Below are 18,841 nucleotides of genomic sequence, written 5' to 3' on the forward strand. Positions count from 1 at the left end.
CCATATTCATACCAAACAGATAGTAAGTGAATTTCTTTCTACATGCATGTGTGTGCATGGACATACACAAGATTTCCTGCATAAAACCTGAAGCTATGATCACAAATCTTATCATTTCTTGCATTCATCCCCCTGGCATGGATAAGAATGAAACTGTGCTTTTTTTCCCCCAGAGGGTGTAATTTGTTGTCTCCGTAATTGAAAGCCACAATCCACAAAACCAAACACAATGAAAACACTCATTAATAAGGATAAAAATTTAGCTCTAAAAGACCACAGTCAGTGGGCTCATATTGACAGAAAGATTTTAAAATGCATTTTTTTTCTCATTCAGGGATGAAGACACCATTAGAAGCAAGAGAAACAGTACCCTTCTTTTCCAGAAACTGCCCCTAAAACTTCCTTTCTCACAACCTCAGAACCTTCACATGATCTACACAATTTGGCATGCTAAAGAGATGACAAAAGTCAGTCTTCACAACTTCAGTGTCAAATAAATTATCTGCTGACTTGGACCCAAGTTATTTTATGCTGGGCACTAAAAGAAGTTTCAAAAAAATATCTTAAAAATATATTTAGCATTCAGACAGTCTTTTACTGAACAAGTCTGTAAGATGGAAGTAATCTAATCATATGGTATACATACTTTCTTTTTAACAGAGCCTCCACCAACTACTTTTTAAAAACAGGCCTCTTCTTTATCTTCCAGTCAAAATAGCAACACCAATCTGTAATAAAACACTCAAGTAAAAATCATAAACACAGTAACTGACCTCAACTATTCTATCCTTCCTTCAGAATTGACAGAGTATAAAATTAATGTAGAAATATATATCATTAGCATTCATCTCTGAAAACTGATGGTACTGATGATTTATATACAAATGGAAAGTATTTTAAACCTGACAGAAGAATCGCTCTCTCTCTCTCAATGCTGTACACAAGACCTTATCATCTATTTTGTTTAAACAGAAGTGATGTTGAACATGGTGTTTGTTTGCAGTCCGCTCACCAGATGGCCTCGCTACTCAAATTCCCCCATTAACTAGCTGATTTGGGAAATCAGAATCTGCTCGCTTCTAATTTATTTCTGATTTATTAAGCATGGGTTCCAGAAAATCCCTTGATAAAAAAAATTGGTTCTAATTTTTGGTATGCTTAATTCTTCATAAGGCAGATACTCTGAGTTAAGTTAATTTTGATCTGACATTGTAGTCAAGGAAAAAGGTTTCTGGTTTCAGCTTTTCTGCCTGAACTGAAAACTCATTAAAATGACAAGGATCATCAAGGTGCATCAAGGTACAGCCTTACCATTTATTAACTGCCAAATAGGAGCAAAAATCCTCTTTTTCATGCATATGGACACAGAGATGATATATCTTTAAGTGACCACGTTCACAGAGCAGCCTGTTCCCAAGCCAGTCATACTGTCTAGATTAGATCTCAGCAGTCTATTTAGCCATAATCTAGGGATGTTTCCCTTATTCTATGTTCTTATAGGCAGAAGAAAAGTTAGAAATAGGAGAAAATTAAATTTCTAAATATAATTATCCAGGATTTCAAATTTCAGGCACAGGGATACTGAAAGGAAAGAAAAGAAAAGGAAAGAAAAGAAAAGAAATATATTTATATATATGTATATCAGTCCATGATTTAGCCTAGTTTAAAAAGAAAAAATGATTAAGTTAGAAATATTTTTAAAATACATTCTTAAATAATAAGAGTTACCAGTTCAGATTGGGTGACTAATGCTGTGCATTAAACAAAAATCCATCTTCTATCGATTTTACAATTACACCTATAATTTTTACCTTGTTTATAAGATGCCAAAACCATATTCTCATCTTCAACTTCAAAAACTGTGTCCACATCTATTTGCCTTTGGATTAAAATGGCCTTCAATTTTCCGAAGTCATTTGACTTTAGAGCCTCAAGGAAATTTCTCTTAACTAACTTGGCAGCTGCAGATTTAGTGACAGGGGCAGCCGTGCTGTCCATCCTTCCTCTCCCTCTGGAAGCTTTGTTGTGATTTATCAGGAGAGCAGCACCAAGCAAACAGGCACATGCTGGAGAGCCCACAAACCGTCAGCTAATTTTATCCCAAAGTTATGCTGATCCGTTCTATTTATATAGGGATCATTTCAAACTTCAAAATATCCTTCTTGGCTGTCACTGCACTTTCTTTTAAACTGTTTCTATACTGACTAATTCATTGAATAAAATATCATGTCAATATGAAGGAAAACCCTTGCAATGCATTTCAGAGAATGAAATGTCACTGTTATTTTTTATATGATCAAAGTAATAATGTAAGATTTAAAAGCTCTTATTGCTTCCCCCACTGCCTCGGTAAAAACATCTGGTGCCCCACTGGAAATCCAGTGTCTTGCACTGATTAACCAATAGCCACAAATGATAATTTGTTACAGTTGCTAATACATGTGCTTCTAAAAACATGTAATAATTTTGTAATAGGAGCCTGCAAAATTAAGCATGGTAGTACACGCTTGAAAACAAACAGGTTAGCAAGTGACCTAGACTTAAAAAATTTTAATGTCATGAAAGAAAGCAGGGTGTGGTATGGTGGCAGGGGACTATTTGGGGTAAAAAGAGACTAAAGAGACTAAAGAGACAAAACAGCTAAATGCAATGAAACTTAATTTAATCTTGCGTTTTGAAAAATCAGTCGGTAGGGAGGTTATAGATCAAGCAGTAGAATTTAGCACGCACCACATCTAGGTTCAATCCCCAGTACCTCTATTAAAAACATAATTAAATAAATCTAATTGCCTACCCCCTGCCAAAAAAATCTGTTAGAAAAGACTATATTGGTGCAATTGTGGAAATATAAATATGGACTACATATTACTTGATAATACACAATTATTGTTAATTTTTTAAGGTGTGATAAATGTACTAAAGTTATCTAGGAGAATATTCTTTTTTTAATGTTGAAATAGTTTGATTATGAGAACAAACTGTCATGATTAAAACTTCTTTTCAAATAACTCAGAAATATAAAAATAAATGTGTATAACACACACACACACGTATAGATATGTGAGTGTGTGTGTAAATAGAGACAGAGAGAAAAAAACCAATGTTGCAAAAAGGTAAAGGCTAGCAAGTATAACAAGGGATTCATGGGTGTCCAATATTAGTTTTTTTCAGCTTGTCTTTAAGTTTGAAAATTTTCCAAATGAAAAATTAGAAAAATACTCAAATTTAAACTTATAAATAAATCATTGTAAATTAGAAAAATTATGGTAGTAAGTGTCAATTTGAAAGCAAAGAAATCACATTTTATATATTGCTAGTGCGAATCAAAACTGGTGCCAACTTTCACAGAATACTTAGCAATGTCAATTTTAAAAAACTTCAAATAATAGTAGTATTTGATCCTTAGAATTTACCTAAGGATGTAAACATGAATGCAAAGCATAACATAATTTTTTACCTTATTTCATTGATATATAACATAAACGCTAGAAAGCAGAAAGTGACAAATCATAAGTATACAGCCTGTTGAATTTTTACAAAGTGAACATGCTCATTTAACCAACACCAGGTCGAACCACAGAATAGTTCAGGTACAACTGAAATCCCCTTTACGTCACCTTCCTATCCAAACACTCACCAGACCCCCGATGATAACCATTATCTTGACTTCTAATACAGTAGAGCAGCTGTGGGTTTTTTAATGTCTAAAATTTTTCTTAATATACTTAATTTTTAATTCTTGAAGAAGATGAAATTTCAAGCTTAACATAGTATTAAAATATTTGTCCTAAAAAAGGATAGATAAATGAATAAAAATGTATATATGGCTAATTATATTGTTAATAATAGTGAAAAAATACAGAAGCAATCTAGGTGACCAACAGTGGAAAATCTGATAACAAATTATGGCATATCCATATAGTGGAATACCCCTCCGTAATTATGACTAGGTAGATATATATTTATTTTAAAATATTGATGAGATAAGCAATTTATAAAATAGTATGTGTAGTGCAAATAAATTTTTATAATATCTATACTTATATAATATACAAATATGTTTGTATATACTTATGTAATTTCGATATATTTATGTAACATATAAATATACGTATTGTATGCACACATAGGAAGAAAAATGTGCAAGCAAGCATCGATTCTCAAATATCATCAGCTTTTATCTCCTAGTGTTAAGATTATATCTGATTTCTTCTTTATCTCTTTCCTATTTTCTGAACTCATCCACAATGAGCATAACTGACATTTGTGCTAAACATGTGTTTCTCTATTGAACATGTTACAATGATAACTTGTTAATGCAGAGTAACTACAGCACTGTAGATTCCATGAAGTAAGGAACTATACTGTTTTCATACCCTCAGTGCCCAGCATGAATGAATAAATGAATAATGAATGAATAAAGAATTATTCATTGATTGTTTACAATATCCTTAGCATGGTGCTTGGTGGCAAATGTGGCACTTTCTTTTATGCCCACATGGGTGAGAAAAGTAGAAGTATAGCAATTACTGATGTGTTTTGTCCCTTTTTGACAAAACTGAGGGAAAAAAAGCATATCCAGTAGAGGAAACAGAGAGGTACAGGAGTTTTACATCATTGGAGGATAATTAGTGCTAGAAAAGGTCACCAAAATTGATTCTACTTAAAATTTAGACTGAATTTCACAAAATGAGGGGGTGTTAATTCATCTTGAAAAATACACTCCCTTACACCATACACAGAAATAAACTCAAAATGGATCAAAGACTTAAACATAAGACAAGATACAATAAACCTCTTGGAAGAAAATATAGGCAAAACATTATCTGACATACATCTCAAAAATATTCTCCTAGGGCAGTCCACCCAAGCAATAGAAATAAAAGCAAGAATAAACAAATGGGACATAATTAAACTTACAAGCTTCTGCACAGCAAAGGAAACCATAAGTTAAACAAAACAACAACCTACAGAATGGGAGAAAATTTTTGCAGATGAAACTGACAAAGGCTTGATCTCCAGAATATATAAGCAGCTCATATGACTCAATAAGAAAAAAACAAACAACCCAATTCAAAAATGGGCAGAAGATCTAAAGAAGCAATTCTCCAAGGAAGAAATACAAATGATCAATAGGCACATGAAAAAATGCTCAGTATCACTAATTATCAGAGATATGCAAATCAAAACTGAGATGAGGTATCACCTCACACCAGTCAGATTGGTCATCATTCAAAAGTCCACAAAGGACAAATGCTGGAGAGGCTGTGGAGAAAAGAGAACCCTCTTACATTGCTGATGGGAATGTAGTTTGGTACAGCCACTGTGGAAAACAGTATGGATATTCCTCAAAAGACTAGGAATAGACTTACCATATGACCCAGGAATCCCGCTCCTGGGCATATATCCAGAAGGAACCCTACTTCAAAATGACACCTGCACCCTAATGTTCATAGCAGCACTATTTACAATAGCCAAGACATGGAAACAGCCTAAATATCCATCAACAGATGACTGGATAAATAAGATGTGGTATATTTATACAACAGAATACTATTCAGCCATAAAAACCGACAAATAATGCCATTTGCAGCAACATGGATGTTACTGGAGAATGTCATTCTAAGTGAAGTAAGCCAGAAAGAGAAAGAAAAATACCATATGAGATTGCTCATATGCAGAATCTAATAAAAAAAAAACATAAATACAAAACAGAAACAGACTCATAGACATAGAATACAAACTTGTGGTTGCCAGGGAGTCAGAGGGTGGGAAGGGACAGACTGAGATTTCAAAATGTAGAATAGATAAATAAGATTGTACTGTGTAGCACAGGGAAATACATACAGGATCTTGTGGTGGCTCACAGCGAAAGAGAATGTGACAATGAATGATGTATGTTCATGTATAACTGAAAAATTGTGCTCTACACTGGAATTTGACACAACATTGTAAAATGACTATAACTCAATAAAAAATGTTTTAAAAATTAAAAAAAGAAAAAGAAGAGCAAAAATTATGGGGAACATTTTAATCTAATATTCAACAACATTTAGGGTGACAGCAATTATATATAATTTATAGAATCACAAAATATGTTTTCTATTTTCTAAGAAAGATAATTTTTCTGATCCAATTTCATAATAAAATGAAACAATACATTTTACCTTCTGAATGACTGTTGTCAAACTAATATAAAAAGAATCATATTTACAAGCTTATTCAAGAACTTCAGCAGTTTTGCCAAGGGCCTCTCTTCATCCTTTGATAGTCCAATGACATTCAAACTCAATGGCTGGAGTTCCTACTGAAACTCTCATGCTTTCAAACTTTTCTAATTCAGTTATTAACAGAAACAACCCTGAAAATCACCATTAGTAAATGGTTTTGTGCGTGATCTGGGCAGTCTCCAACATTTTTATCAACTTTGTGAAATCTTAGCTGATGTGCAAAATTTGCAGTTTCACTTTGTGATGGGCATGGGATAATCAGAGTGAGATATAGACTCAACAGGCAAGAATATGTTCTTGTGTTTGAATTTGCCATCTTGCGACCTTAGGGACTGAGACAATGGGTAATCAATTAACAGACTCAATAATTCTTACTGATGATAAAGTCTAAAATTCATTACTGTTCCCAATTTTAATTTTTTTGCTTTCAAAAATATACAAATAAGTTGAAAGGAAGAAGGCAAATACTAATGGATATTGGGAAAAAATACAATATAATATCTAATTAAATCTCACATCTCGGTTCACAAAGCAAGTCATTCCATTATTGGAAAATTAGAGTCAGAAGTTTCTTTATTATGTTGAACTGAAATTCACCTATTCATAATTTCTTCCCATTAGGTCTAATTATGAACATGTAGTCATACAGTTATTCCAGACTCTTTCTAAACATTTGAAAAGAGCATTATCTTTCATTAATCATTCATTTTTCCTCAAGTTCTTATTTGGGGTGATTTTCAGAATTCTCTTGTCCTGCCTGTTCTCTTCTGGATCCTCTCTAGTTAACTGATGAATGTCCCTCTTAAATTTTGGTGCCTAACACAGAACGTAATATTCCTAGAGGGAGCTGAAAACTAAGAATTCTAATGGATGACACCAGGGACACTGCATTTTTTGAAACTGTATTGGGATTCTTAGAGGGCACTTTGCTAGTCTGCCTCATGTTATAGTTGTAATTCCTTCAAAAATGCCTACTGAGCCCCCACAGTTTGCTAGACACTTATACTGAGCATTGGAGACACTGCAGTGAACAAAAGCAGGCAAAAATCCCTGTCCACGTGGAATTAAGCTAATGGATATAAGTAGTAATGGAAGTCCCCAGGCCTTTCCAATCTCCTGTACACTAGAAACTGTCACAAAGTTGTAATTCACTGAATTTCATACAGAAATAATGTAATTTGTCTATATCCAGTTAATTGATCTGGTCTCCCTTATGGGCTATCTATCTTACATAGTGGTAAAGGGAAAGAAAACTTAATTTTGGTCCAACCTGGTATGTTTAGGCTGATCCAAGTATTTAGCAGTCTCTTTAGGTAAATTCCCAGTCTCTTTGGATAAAATCCTCTATCTTTGAGAATTCTGAATTTCCCTCTAATACGGATATTTCTAACATGAATTTCCCTCTGGAAATATGGGATATGTATAGAATCAATATTCAAAATACTAATATTTAATATCCAGTATCAATTAGAAGAGACATTGGCCATAAATCACAAGTATGGTTAGACCAGTGTATAGCAGGTGAGTATCAGTCAGGGGTAGGAATGCAGTCTATATGACCTCAGGAGGGGAGAGGGGACCCCCAGATTAACTTACTGTCCTCTGGACTCTCTCTGATCTCCATGGCAGAGTGGCTCCTTGAAATTGGTCCTGTCTGGCTATAGTCAGGTTTCTGGCTCTTACCACTGGAGCAGGGGATCCTGGTCATTTGCCTCGAATCCTGATGTCCTCAAACACTGAAGCTTCTTAGCTATGTCAGTGCAATATATGCCCTGAAACCCTGTGTCCTCTCTCCAGGAACTCTTCCAGTCTCTCACACTTCACACAGAGGCCATGAAGAACCAGCAGCTTTCTACAGCCACCTTCTTGCCATCTCTTTAGGGCCAGAGGAACATGGACCTAAGCTGACGGCTGGAGTTCTCCAAGGGGTTTACATTCTCCCTGATGCTGGGCCACTAGCCTCAGTGTCCTCAGACTTCCTCCGGCATATCTGGTTGTTTCGAAGTCCCCTCCCCTCTCCACTGCTCCACCAAAGTTCAACCCTGAAAGAAGGGATGAGAACATGGCATCTAACACCTCAAGCAACCTATACTTCCTCTCATAATCCTTCCAGTCCTCCTAGCTAGAAGGGTCCAGTTTTAGACTTCAGTCCCATCTCATGGCTGTCAGAATAAATAAATGTAAACTTTGTAGATTAATTTGAGAAAACAAAGCAAATTTCCATGAAGAAATGCAAAAAATTGAGAAAGTCATCTAGACTATAGTGTTAAAAGATCAATTATTGCCCAATTTATCTAAGCAGCAGAGGATAAAACTAAGGGATTATTATCTGTACTTAATAAACAAATAGAAGCTTAATTAAAATGTCCATCAAGGTCATTCTAAGATATAGGAAGTAATATGACCGATGCTAATAAAACAGATTTGAGACCTGTCTATATTATCTAGACCATTGCCTCAAGCTACCATCTCTCTAGTCCTCAGGAGGCCAAATTACACAGTGACTATATTTCACCCTGTCTATTCAGCCTGTTAGATTCCTGTCTCCTCTGCTCTTAAGAATAAAAACTCTTCATCCCATAAGAAGAGTTTTTTTATTAGTGTCTTATGACATGCCTAGGACAGTGTCCTCTGCTCTTGGAGCAAAATGAAGACCCTTCTGACAAGGTGAGTATTGTGGCAAGTGGCCTGTAAGACCCTCTCTGGGGACCTATGGGGGAGGCAGAAAGCACAGAAGCCCAGCTGCTTGTTTTCTTGATGTCTGTATACAGCATAATCTGGCCACTTGGAGTATCTTTTCTGAAACACAAAGAGCTCCTTGGTCCCTGAAGGCATTTAAACATGAATTTGATGCTACCAAGCCAGCAGCTACCTAGCAAATGCAACCATAGAGAAGAAATCAGAAGCTAAAGCTTCTAAAATATATCTACAGAAACCCACATTTCTGTGAAAATAGAACCCCTTGTGCCTCCCTGGCTTTCCTAGGCAGATAAATTAGGATGTTCTTGCTATTAGCTTACAGAAATTTTTGATAATGTGGTCTGACATCCCCTTCTTCTTAGCTGTTATACTTAAGTCTACTATGTAGCATCTTACTCATTATGCATTATCTTGTTTTGTTTGCTATTGTTTCATATATGTTAGTGTCAATGTCTTGTATAAAGATGCTTTTGGTTATAGATAACCCCAACAGCTGGAACTGACTTAAACAATAAAAAAGAATTTATTGGTTTATAGAATGGACAATTCCAGTTATAGAAAAGGTTTCAGGAGAGCCCTGATCCAGGGGTCTATAAAGTTAACAGAGCTCTTCCAGGTTAGTAGTATAATTGCTGTCATTATTTCTAGTTTACAGATTAGGAAAACCTAAGGACCAAATACTATGAGTGAATTATATAAGGTCAAATGACAAAAGAGGAACAAATACAAGATTCAAGCCTACATCGTGAGACTCCAAACCAATGTTGCTGTTGGAGCAAAAGGCTTTTTGTACAGTTTCATTTCAGTTATTAACAGTCATTGTATTATGATCATTGAGGAACCTAGAAAAAAATCTACTTGTATTTATCCCTTCATTCAATAAATATTTATTGGGAACTTATGGGCTAGGCACTGTATTAGTGGTTTTTGCTACAGAACAAATAACCCCAAAATATATTACCTGAAAGCAATAATAATCACTTATTCTCTCTCATGGTTTCTGTGGGTCAGGAATTTAGACAGGACACAGTGGGAAAGACTTGCCTTTGCTACACGATATTTGAGGCCTTTGTTGAAAGACTCAAAGGCTAGGCATTAGAAGACCCTCTTTCAAAAGGACTTGGTCACTGGCTAACAAGTTTGTGCTGGCACTTTGGTTCCTCTGCGTGTACTCAGTGGGGCTGCTTGAATGTCCTCATGATACAGTAACTGGATTCCCCCAAAATGAAAAATTCATGAGAGAAAGTTGGAAGCTGCAATGCCTTTTACTACCTAACATAGGAAGTCATACATCATGGTCACACTGAGCCGCCCTGATTTGACGTGAGATAAGGATAAAAGAAAGTCATGAGTACCAGGAAATGAGAATCATTGGAGTCCATCTTAGCTACTGCTGGTGCTCTTCCTAAGCACTGTAAATACATGGAGAAAATCTGCACCTTTATGGAGCCTGTATACTAGTGGAGGGACAGTGGAGGAATCAGAATTTTAAAAATGGACAGTAAAACACATAGTTTGTCAGATGGTAATATATGCCACAGAGATTAATAAACTAGGGAAAGTCCAGGGTCCCAGCTAGCCCGTAAGTCACCCTTTACAGATCAGAAAAAGGTATGCTCCCAGATGGCCAACAGGAACATGAAAAGATGCTCAACATCGCTAATTATCAGAGAAATGCAAATCAAAACTACAATGAAGTATCACCTCATACTAGTCAGAATGGCCATTATTAAAAAGTCTACAAATAACAAATGCTGAAGAGGATGTGGAGAAAAGAGAACCCTCCTAAACTGTTGGTGGGAATGTAAATTGGTGCAGCCATTATGGAAGACAGTATAGAGATTCCTTAAAAAACTAAAAATAAACTTACCATATGATCCAGCAATCCCACTCCTGAGCATATATCCAGAAAAAACTCTAATTCGAAAAGGTATATACACACTAATGTTCATAGCAGCACTATTTACAATAGCCAAGACATGGAGGCAATCTTAATGTCCACTGACAGGTATACTATTCACACATATCTTCTACTACTACTCAGCCATAAAAAAGAAATAAATAACGCCATTTGCAGCAACATGGATGGACCTAGAGATTATCATATTAAGTGAAGTAAGTCAGACAAAGAAAGATAAACATACAGTATCACGTATATGTGGAATCTAAAAAAAAGGACACAAATGAACTTATTTACAAAACAGAGGCAGACTCATAGACAAAGAAAAGAAACTTATAGTTACCAGGAGGAAAGGGGATGGGGAGGATAAATTGGGAGTTTGGGATTTGCAGATACTAACTACTATATATAAAATAGATAAACAAGGTCCTACTGTGTAGCACAGGGAACTATATTCAACCTTGCAATAGCCAATAATGAAAAAGAATATGAAAAGGAATATATATGTATGTATGCATAACTGAATCACTATGCTATCTGCCAGAAATTTACACATTGTAAATCAAGAGAAAAAAAAACCAAAAACGATGTGGCATATATACATGATGGAATACTACTTAGCCATAAAAATAATGAAATAATGCCATTTGCAGCAACATGGATGGACCATACTAAGTGAATTAAATCAGAAAGAGAAAGAAAAATACCATATGATATCACTTACACGTGGAATCTCAAATATAATACAAAGGAACTTACTTATGAATCAGAAACAGAATCACAGATATAGAAAACAAACTTATGGTTACCAAAGGGGAAAGGGGATTGGGGGGGATAAATTATGACTTCGGGATTAGCAGATACAAACTATTATATATAAAATACATAAACAACAAGACCCTACTGTATAGCACAGGGAACTATATTCAATATCCTGTAATAAACCATAGTGGAGAAGAATATGAAAAAGAACACATATGTGTGTGTGTGTGTGTATAGAACCGAATCACTTTGCTGTACACCAGAAACTAACACAACATTGTATATCAACTATACTTCAATTGAAAGAAAGAAAGAAAGAAAGAAAGAAAGAAAGAAAGAAAGAAAGAAAGAAAGAAAGAAAGAAAGAAAAGAAAAGAAAAGAAAAGAAAAGAAAAGAAAAGAAAAGAAAAGGAAGGAAGGAAGGAAGGAAGGAAGGAAGGAAGGAAGGAAGAAAGAAAGAAAGAAAGAAAGAAAGAAAGAAAGAAAGAAAGAAAGAAAGAAAGAAAGAAAGAAAGAAAAAGGTATGCTCCTCTAGGCTAATAAATTTTTAAAAAGCATCCTCCACTTCCAGGCTGGTCCTGGGGAGGTGTTATGGCCCTGGAAAGCACTGAAATTTCAAACATATAGTCAGAGAAGTCCTCACTTTCCCTGAGCAAAAACTTGAGGAAGGTGTGAGAGCTGGGCATGAGGGGGAGAGCTTTCTAAGCCCCTGGAGCAGGAGATGTGAAGGCCCTGAGATAAGGAAAAGAGGTCACCCGAAAAGGCCACCCTCATCCAGATGCCTCCATCCCTTTTCAGATATGTTGGAAGCTCAATAAAGCTTAACAGTGGAACTGATGGATATCCATTTATTCCATTTCTTCTACTTCTTGAACCCAAGTCCAAGTCTCTCAAAGTTAGGCCTAGAAAGGCGTTTTCATATTTGTGGTGTACCTGGTCTGATACATACATAGTAGGTTCTCAAAAATGGCTTATCATTAATGATAGTTTTGGGTTTCCCATAGATAAGCAGAAAAGTACACACTTCATTTTATCTGTAGATAGTCAATATTCAAGTGGAGCAAGCACAAAAAATTTTCAAATCATATTAGGGTTTCAATTCTCTATTCTCCAAGGCCCCTATGTCACCCCTGAGGACTGCTGGATTAGAACAGAGACCTAGCAAACTAGTACAATTACAGCTCTCCTTTTGTAACAACAGATCAAGTCTGTGTACTAAGGGTACTATTTCCTAAGAACAAACAACGTTTGTATATCGGGAAGCTTACAGGATTACTGTTGTTGCCATTCCTATCAGTGAGAGCCAACAGAACACCACAACTCTCCTGAGAAAGAAAACTCTCCTGAGTAACTCCTAGTGTGACTGTAAAAGAGTCTGGACTGGGAAACCAGGGTCATGCTCCCAGCTCTGATGGTAATTAGCTGTGTGTGTTTTGAGTCATTCAAAATGCCTCTCAGTGACTCAGTTTCCTCTAAATCAAAATGAGACCTACCAGACCCACTCCTCAGCCTTCGGTTTTCCTTTTTTCTCTCATTGAATAGTGTCTCCTGGATACCGACAAAGCTCGATAGTATTTTACAGGGACAGAAATCCTTGCCACCATTCTCTTAATGGGCTGCCCACCGCCCTTGCCCAGACAGGCTCAGGTTCCGTCTTCAACCAGTTGGGGGCACTGGAAGAACTCATAAAACCTTTTTAGTTCTAAAGTTCTGCACATCTATACTTCTGGTGGTAATTACAAACTTTCCTGTCTGTGTTTAGCATAAAATCCGTTTTTAAAAAATCTCACCAATGGCTGAAATGATAGCTTTGTAAACAACAGGGCCCCAAGTCCTTCTCAAGCACATCTTCACTTGGAATTCTATTTGTGGCCTGGCATCCTTCTCTTTGGAATGCTGAAGTCATTGTTTAGCCACTATTGCACACTTGGAATTTACGTTAGCGAACAAATCAGCTATCTTTCATGTGAGAGTATTTAGACTGAATTTGTAGTGTATCACTCTGAGCTTTTCCAGAGCTTCTTGGTCGCTAGCACAGTGTTACATTGTTCTTTTTTGTTTGTTCCCTTAATGGGTGGGAGATGACAGAGTGTCTGGATTGACACAAGCAATAACCAAACTCTTATCCACCTGAATTTTGACAGACTATATATTTAATGCCGTCGCTGACTGTGAAAGACAAGGTTTCTTGAGATAAAACACCCCTGAACATACAGAGGGGCACTGGCTCTGTGCTCCAGGTCTCCTAGCAACTGGCCTGCATTTACATGCCCTTCCAGCATGGTTCAAACATCAACACCAGCTGTATTTCCATCCCTCATCCTGTTACACACTTCACAAAATCAACTCGAGAAAATCATTCATCGTAATTTTGTCTCGTCAGAACATTAACCTCACGATTGTACTCCAAGCAGCATTTGCATCCTCTTTTTACTTTTGACAAATTTATAAAGCAAGAGGTGTAGTTAGGGAAGGAAGCTGCCCTTCCCTTTCAGATGTTAAAGACATCAGACTGTTCTGATTTGTCTTTTCTAACATTCTGGAGCGTCCTTTAAGACCTACAGCTCTCTGAAGCCAGTGAGCTGTTTACCAACTGCAAAGATTCCTCAACTTTATTTTATGTTTGTGGAGATAATAAGCTGTGAATGTCCACAAAATGCATGAAAGCTGTTTGTGCCGGAGTGCTGCGGGGCATAACACATAATCTCTGAGTTTTTACAGAGAAAATTTTGCATGATGAGTCATGCAGACAAAGCTTCAGTTACAGGGAAACCGTAGGAAAACAATCTACCTAAAGTAAAACAACATTCTTGCTTTTTTAAAAACTTATTTACTTGGCAAGTAAAATCACAGAATTTTTAACTGGAAAATGGTTTTGACTTAAGTGTATCAAACTTACTCATTTAAGAAAAAAAAAAAATACTGAGACCAGATAGCTTGAATGACTTGCTCAAGATTACACAGTTAATTAGTGGCAAGTGGCAAGTGGCAAAGTGGAGACTCTAACGCAGTGTCAAGCCTCATACTTTAGTTTTTGACTATGTAATTCTGCCTCTCCACAGTTCTCATTTTACATCCCCTCCTCCTGAATGGACTTGTCGGTGTGAAGAAAAAATAAGCAGCCACTTTAGTGCTCACGAGAAAGTTGTCCTACTCTCTTTAAAGTGGATAATGTTATGAAAACATTACAAGTTTGTAAAACAAACAGTGTTCAATTATTATTTTATCTATGTGATATATTGTGGTCACTAGACACACGGGAGATTCAAAAGCTGACACAGAGTTCACCCTTTGGCAAATATTTTAAGAATGCTCTTTTAGAAAGGAATCAGCAAATACAGCTTCAAACGGCGAAGCGTATTTAAAAGCTGCAAACATTTTTTCTGGAGAGAACCAAAATTAAAGTCATGCAGCCTGTAGTCTTTTATGAGCTGTCGTTAACACATCAGGCCACATGATGGCAATGTTCCTCGGTAAATGAACCTGGAAAAAAACAGCTGCAGTAGCCCCTTGGGGGGGAAAAAAACTGAGCCAGTGCAGATAAAAACATGATCTAGATTAAATCACAAATACGGGCCAAAATGTTGGGGGCTTTATCCACCTAAACCATATCTTTTATGATATTTTCCTACAATGAATTTCTTTGTTCAGAATTTGCCATGAGTCTGTGATGTTACAGAATGAATTTCAAGATGTGAGTGGCTAACAAAGACATAAATATAAATTAAACGTTGTTTAGAGGGGGAGAGAAATTGTCAGTTTACTGCTGGTTTTCCCTCCAATGGTATTAAGAAGAGTACTTAAAATAATAAACTAAGTATGTTTTGTACTGCATGTCTTTAGATTCTTTCCAGACCATTATTGTCTTACGAGTCTCTGTCCTTGGCTGTGGGAAAGCAAGGCAAGCTTGCTTCTCATGCTCACAATTTTCCTCTTAGGCTGAAAATATTCCCTATAAGACCAGAGTGAGATTTCCTGAGTCTCTTCTAAAAAGGCGTGAAGCCACAGATGGAGGTTAAAGCAGCAGCTACTGTCAGTCAAGGCCCCAGGCAAGACTGTGAAATCAAAGATTTGTTCCCGTTTCCCAGCCCTGGTCCTTTCTAGTGTCTCTTACGCTGCCCCCTTGATAGCGCCAGGGGGTAAAAGAGCTAGTCCTGTCCTCTAGATCTTCCTTCTCTTTCCTGATCCCTCCTAGATGAATTTTGTATTTTAAACACAGGTTGTGAACTTTCTATAAATCTTACAAGAATGAATGTCAGTCACCTGCAGGGGAATATTTCGGGACAGGCACGCAGGGTACCCTTAACTCATACAGCTAACAGTTTTGGCCAAAAGCTACCAATGACTCCCAAGGCTTGCCTGGCAGCCCTGCCGCTGCAGACCACAATTCAACAGCGATCGGCAGAGTTATGATTTATGTGTCTGGCACTCTGGTAGGCGTGGCAGTAAGATGAGTAGGAGGCAGTCCCCAATCTCAAGAACTTACAGTCTAATCAAAGAAATGAGACAATACTGACTACACAACACAGCAGAAGAGAATACCCTGTGAGAGAAATACAAAACACAGGAGGTGAGGGCCTGGACATTATGGAAGTGGGAGCTCACACTTTCTGGCTGAAGGATCAAGAAAGATTTCAAAGAGGAAATGATATTGACATACGATTTTGATAGAAACCAAAAACATGGAGTGATGATGTGTTTGGTTACACTGCTGCACCCTCTAGGAATAGGCCCTCCCCTGAACTCCACTTACCAAAGACCCTTCCCAGTCTTACCCTATATCAGCTGTCCCTCATGGCAGGGAGGGAGGGCATCGGGAAGAGAATGGTAATTCAATTTTACTAATATAAAAAGAAAATGAACAGAAATAGAAGCTAACATCGGAAATCTGATTTGGGTTGATAACTATAGGAGACCTTGAATGCAAGCAGAACAGTTCATGTTAAACTCCACCAGTAATGGGAATCACTGAAAAAGGCCAATACTCCAGGCTGTGATTTTACTTATAAATTCTATATCTAGCTGGGCATGGGGAGGAACTATGTGAAAAAAGATAGTCATTAAACACATTTGGTGACCTACTCTATTCCACTGGCAGCCTGAATGATCATTGTGGTTCTCAAACTTCAGCATACTTCAGAATCATCTGGGAGGCTTGTTACATCACAGACAGATTGGCCCCACCTCTCAAAGTTCTGATTAAGTTTGGGTGAATCCTGAGAATGTGTTCAATGCCAGTGCTGCTGGTCTGGGGGCCACACTTAAAGGACAATTCATTAATGGACTCTGGAATGTTTGCCAGGTTAGAGAAAGCCACCTCACCCCAAGGATCATACCACAAAAATGCTTCCTAAGTCCTTCTTCCTTCATTACTGTTTCTATATTTCAATGATCAGGACTCTAAGATAATTTTTTATCTTAACCATATGCCTGTTGGGAATTTTTCTTTTAAAGCCATTTTGCTGTTTAAAACATGGTTTGCATAATGATATAAAAATGAATTTTTAAGATGTGTTTAATCTCCATCACAGATCTCATCAATTTGAAATTGTAGGTTAAACAATCATAACTAGTTATTGGGGGCTAGAATAACTTAGAATGTGGAAAGAAAGAAAAACAAAGACCAAAGAAATATACAAAAACGAAGACCCAAGAAAAGAAATTTAAATAATGAGTGAGATCACTGATTATTCCATTTGATAAATTTTATTTCTTTAAAATATTAAAACATAGCAATTATTATTAAGTGCTACAGTCTATGTATATCCTATTTTTATATTTTGGCCAAAAAATAGAGAAAAATACAAACAGCCAAGAAAAAAAAATATATATATATATGAAAATGGCTGGGGTAATCACTCAATTGAATAACCAAGAAAAGCTAATGGACTAAAGTGCAGGACGCTTATGCTCTTGGGAGCTAACGTGAGAGCCGGAAACTATCAGCCTAACCATATGATATCCAGTCTGGGCCATATCAGTTATGGGCATGCCTTGGCTTTTAGCAAATAACACACAAAAAACCCAGCTTCACAGACAAGGTCAGGATTCACTGAATGTTAAAGCTATAAGCAGACTTTGAGATAATGTATGGCTTTATTTCACAGTTGCTGAGGTGAAGTCTAAAGAGGAAATGTGCCCAAAGCCATCCAGTTTCTTCTTTCCATCCCCCATGCCACCTGACTTGATAGCCAGAGAGTAAGCACCCCTTCCCTTCCCTGATTTCCCACACCATTCACGGGAGAAGACCACAGTGAGGCATTTGCTTACACCGGCCTTTGCGTCCCTCACTATTGTTCCCCATCTGCTGGCTCTGTCTTTCCAACAATGATTGCAAACGCCTCAAAAACAGGAGCCGCTTCTTCATCCCTCTCCTGAATTCCCTATGGATACATTAAGAGGCTGATTATTCCGTTTATAAAAAAAAAGGAACCTCCAAATTACAAAAGCATTCACAATAGGATCTGTATTCTATAGGCTCTTTCAGGTTGCAGGAGCAATGGAGACCAATCGTGCTTCCCTCATTAACGGGGGGTTTATTGTGAGGACAAACAGGACGCAGACTGAGCAGCTGCACACACAGCCGGCCCCACCGGGGACTCCTCACTGCCTCTTATTGTCCTGGATGAACCTGTAGCTCCTACTGCGCAGCTGCTCTCCTGACTTCACCGCTTGCTTAACCTCTCTGTACCTCGGGTCCTCCACCTTTAAAACAGAGATCATCCTAATACTTCCCTCATTGGACTGTTGTGAGGATTAACTAGGTTGATGTGTGTACAGCTCTTACAAGGGTGTTTGGGACATTAGTAGATGCTAGATGTTCGCCGTCATTATTAATTCAGGCTAGCCCCCAGATCTCCTTGAATATGAGGGGTCTGGCTCCTCTGAACAATACAGGCGTGAAATTCCCTTTTTGTCTTTTTTGAGAGGTTAGCTTTTTTTCCCCTCATAGTTTCTGCTCACTGCTATCATTACTGTTCTGGTAGAGAGAAACAGCTTACTACCCTTCACTTCAGAAAAGGCCTCAGGAGCAACTGACTCCATGGAAACTCATCACTGGTGAGCAATCATTTACTCTAGTACCAGACTGCTAGAGGATTGAGAGGAAATGGAGGACTTAGCAGATTGGCTTCCCTGTACTGAGGCAGTGTGATCTTCTCTTTAAGTTCTGGCAAATCTTGACTTAACTATAGCATGCCTAAATTCTTCAAACACTGTGAAATGGGAAATAGAAATTTCCAGGAGGACC

At 37.2% G+C, this 18,841-nt stretch overlaps 1 protein-coding gene and 1 long non-coding RNA gene across 4 annotated transcripts in view; one reads left to right on the forward strand and one right to left on the reverse strand.

Moving 5' to 3' along the window:
* The window catches only part of ASB4 (ankyrin repeat and SOCS box containing 4), an 82,849-nt gene extending 69,389 nt beyond the window's left edge, over positions 1 to 13,460 (reverse strand). For 2 of the 3 annotated variants that reach the window (XM_072964960.1, XM_006207618.4), the window contains exon 1: positions 1,812 to 2,063. In XM_072964960.1, coding sequence (XP_072821061.1) covers positions 1,812 to 1,998 — 187 coding nt within the window. In that variant the 5' untranslated portion in view covers positions 1,999 to 2,063. Of the gene's footprint in view, positions 1 to 1,811; positions 2,064 to 13,382 lie in introns of those variants that run through there. The other variant, XM_072964961.1, reaches the window with a different exon arrangement.
* Positions 13,461 to 16,803: 3,343 nt separating this feature from the next.
* Positions 16,804 to 18,331, forward strand: LOC140697429 (uncharacterized). The gene is made up of 3 exons (XR_012074485.1): positions 16,804 to 16,894; positions 17,700 to 17,790; positions 18,070 to 18,331. It is a non-coding gene; the product is annotated as an uncharacterized lncRNA (long non-coding RNA).
* Positions 18,332 to 18,841: the final 510 nt, after the last annotated feature.

Source organism: Vicugna pacos, chromosome 7 (genome assembly GCF_048564905.1).
Source record: "Vicugna pacos chromosome 7, VicPac4, whole genome shotgun sequence".
NCBI classification, from domain to species: domain Eukaryota; kingdom Metazoa; phylum Chordata; class Mammalia; order Artiodactyla; family Camelidae; genus Vicugna; species Vicugna pacos.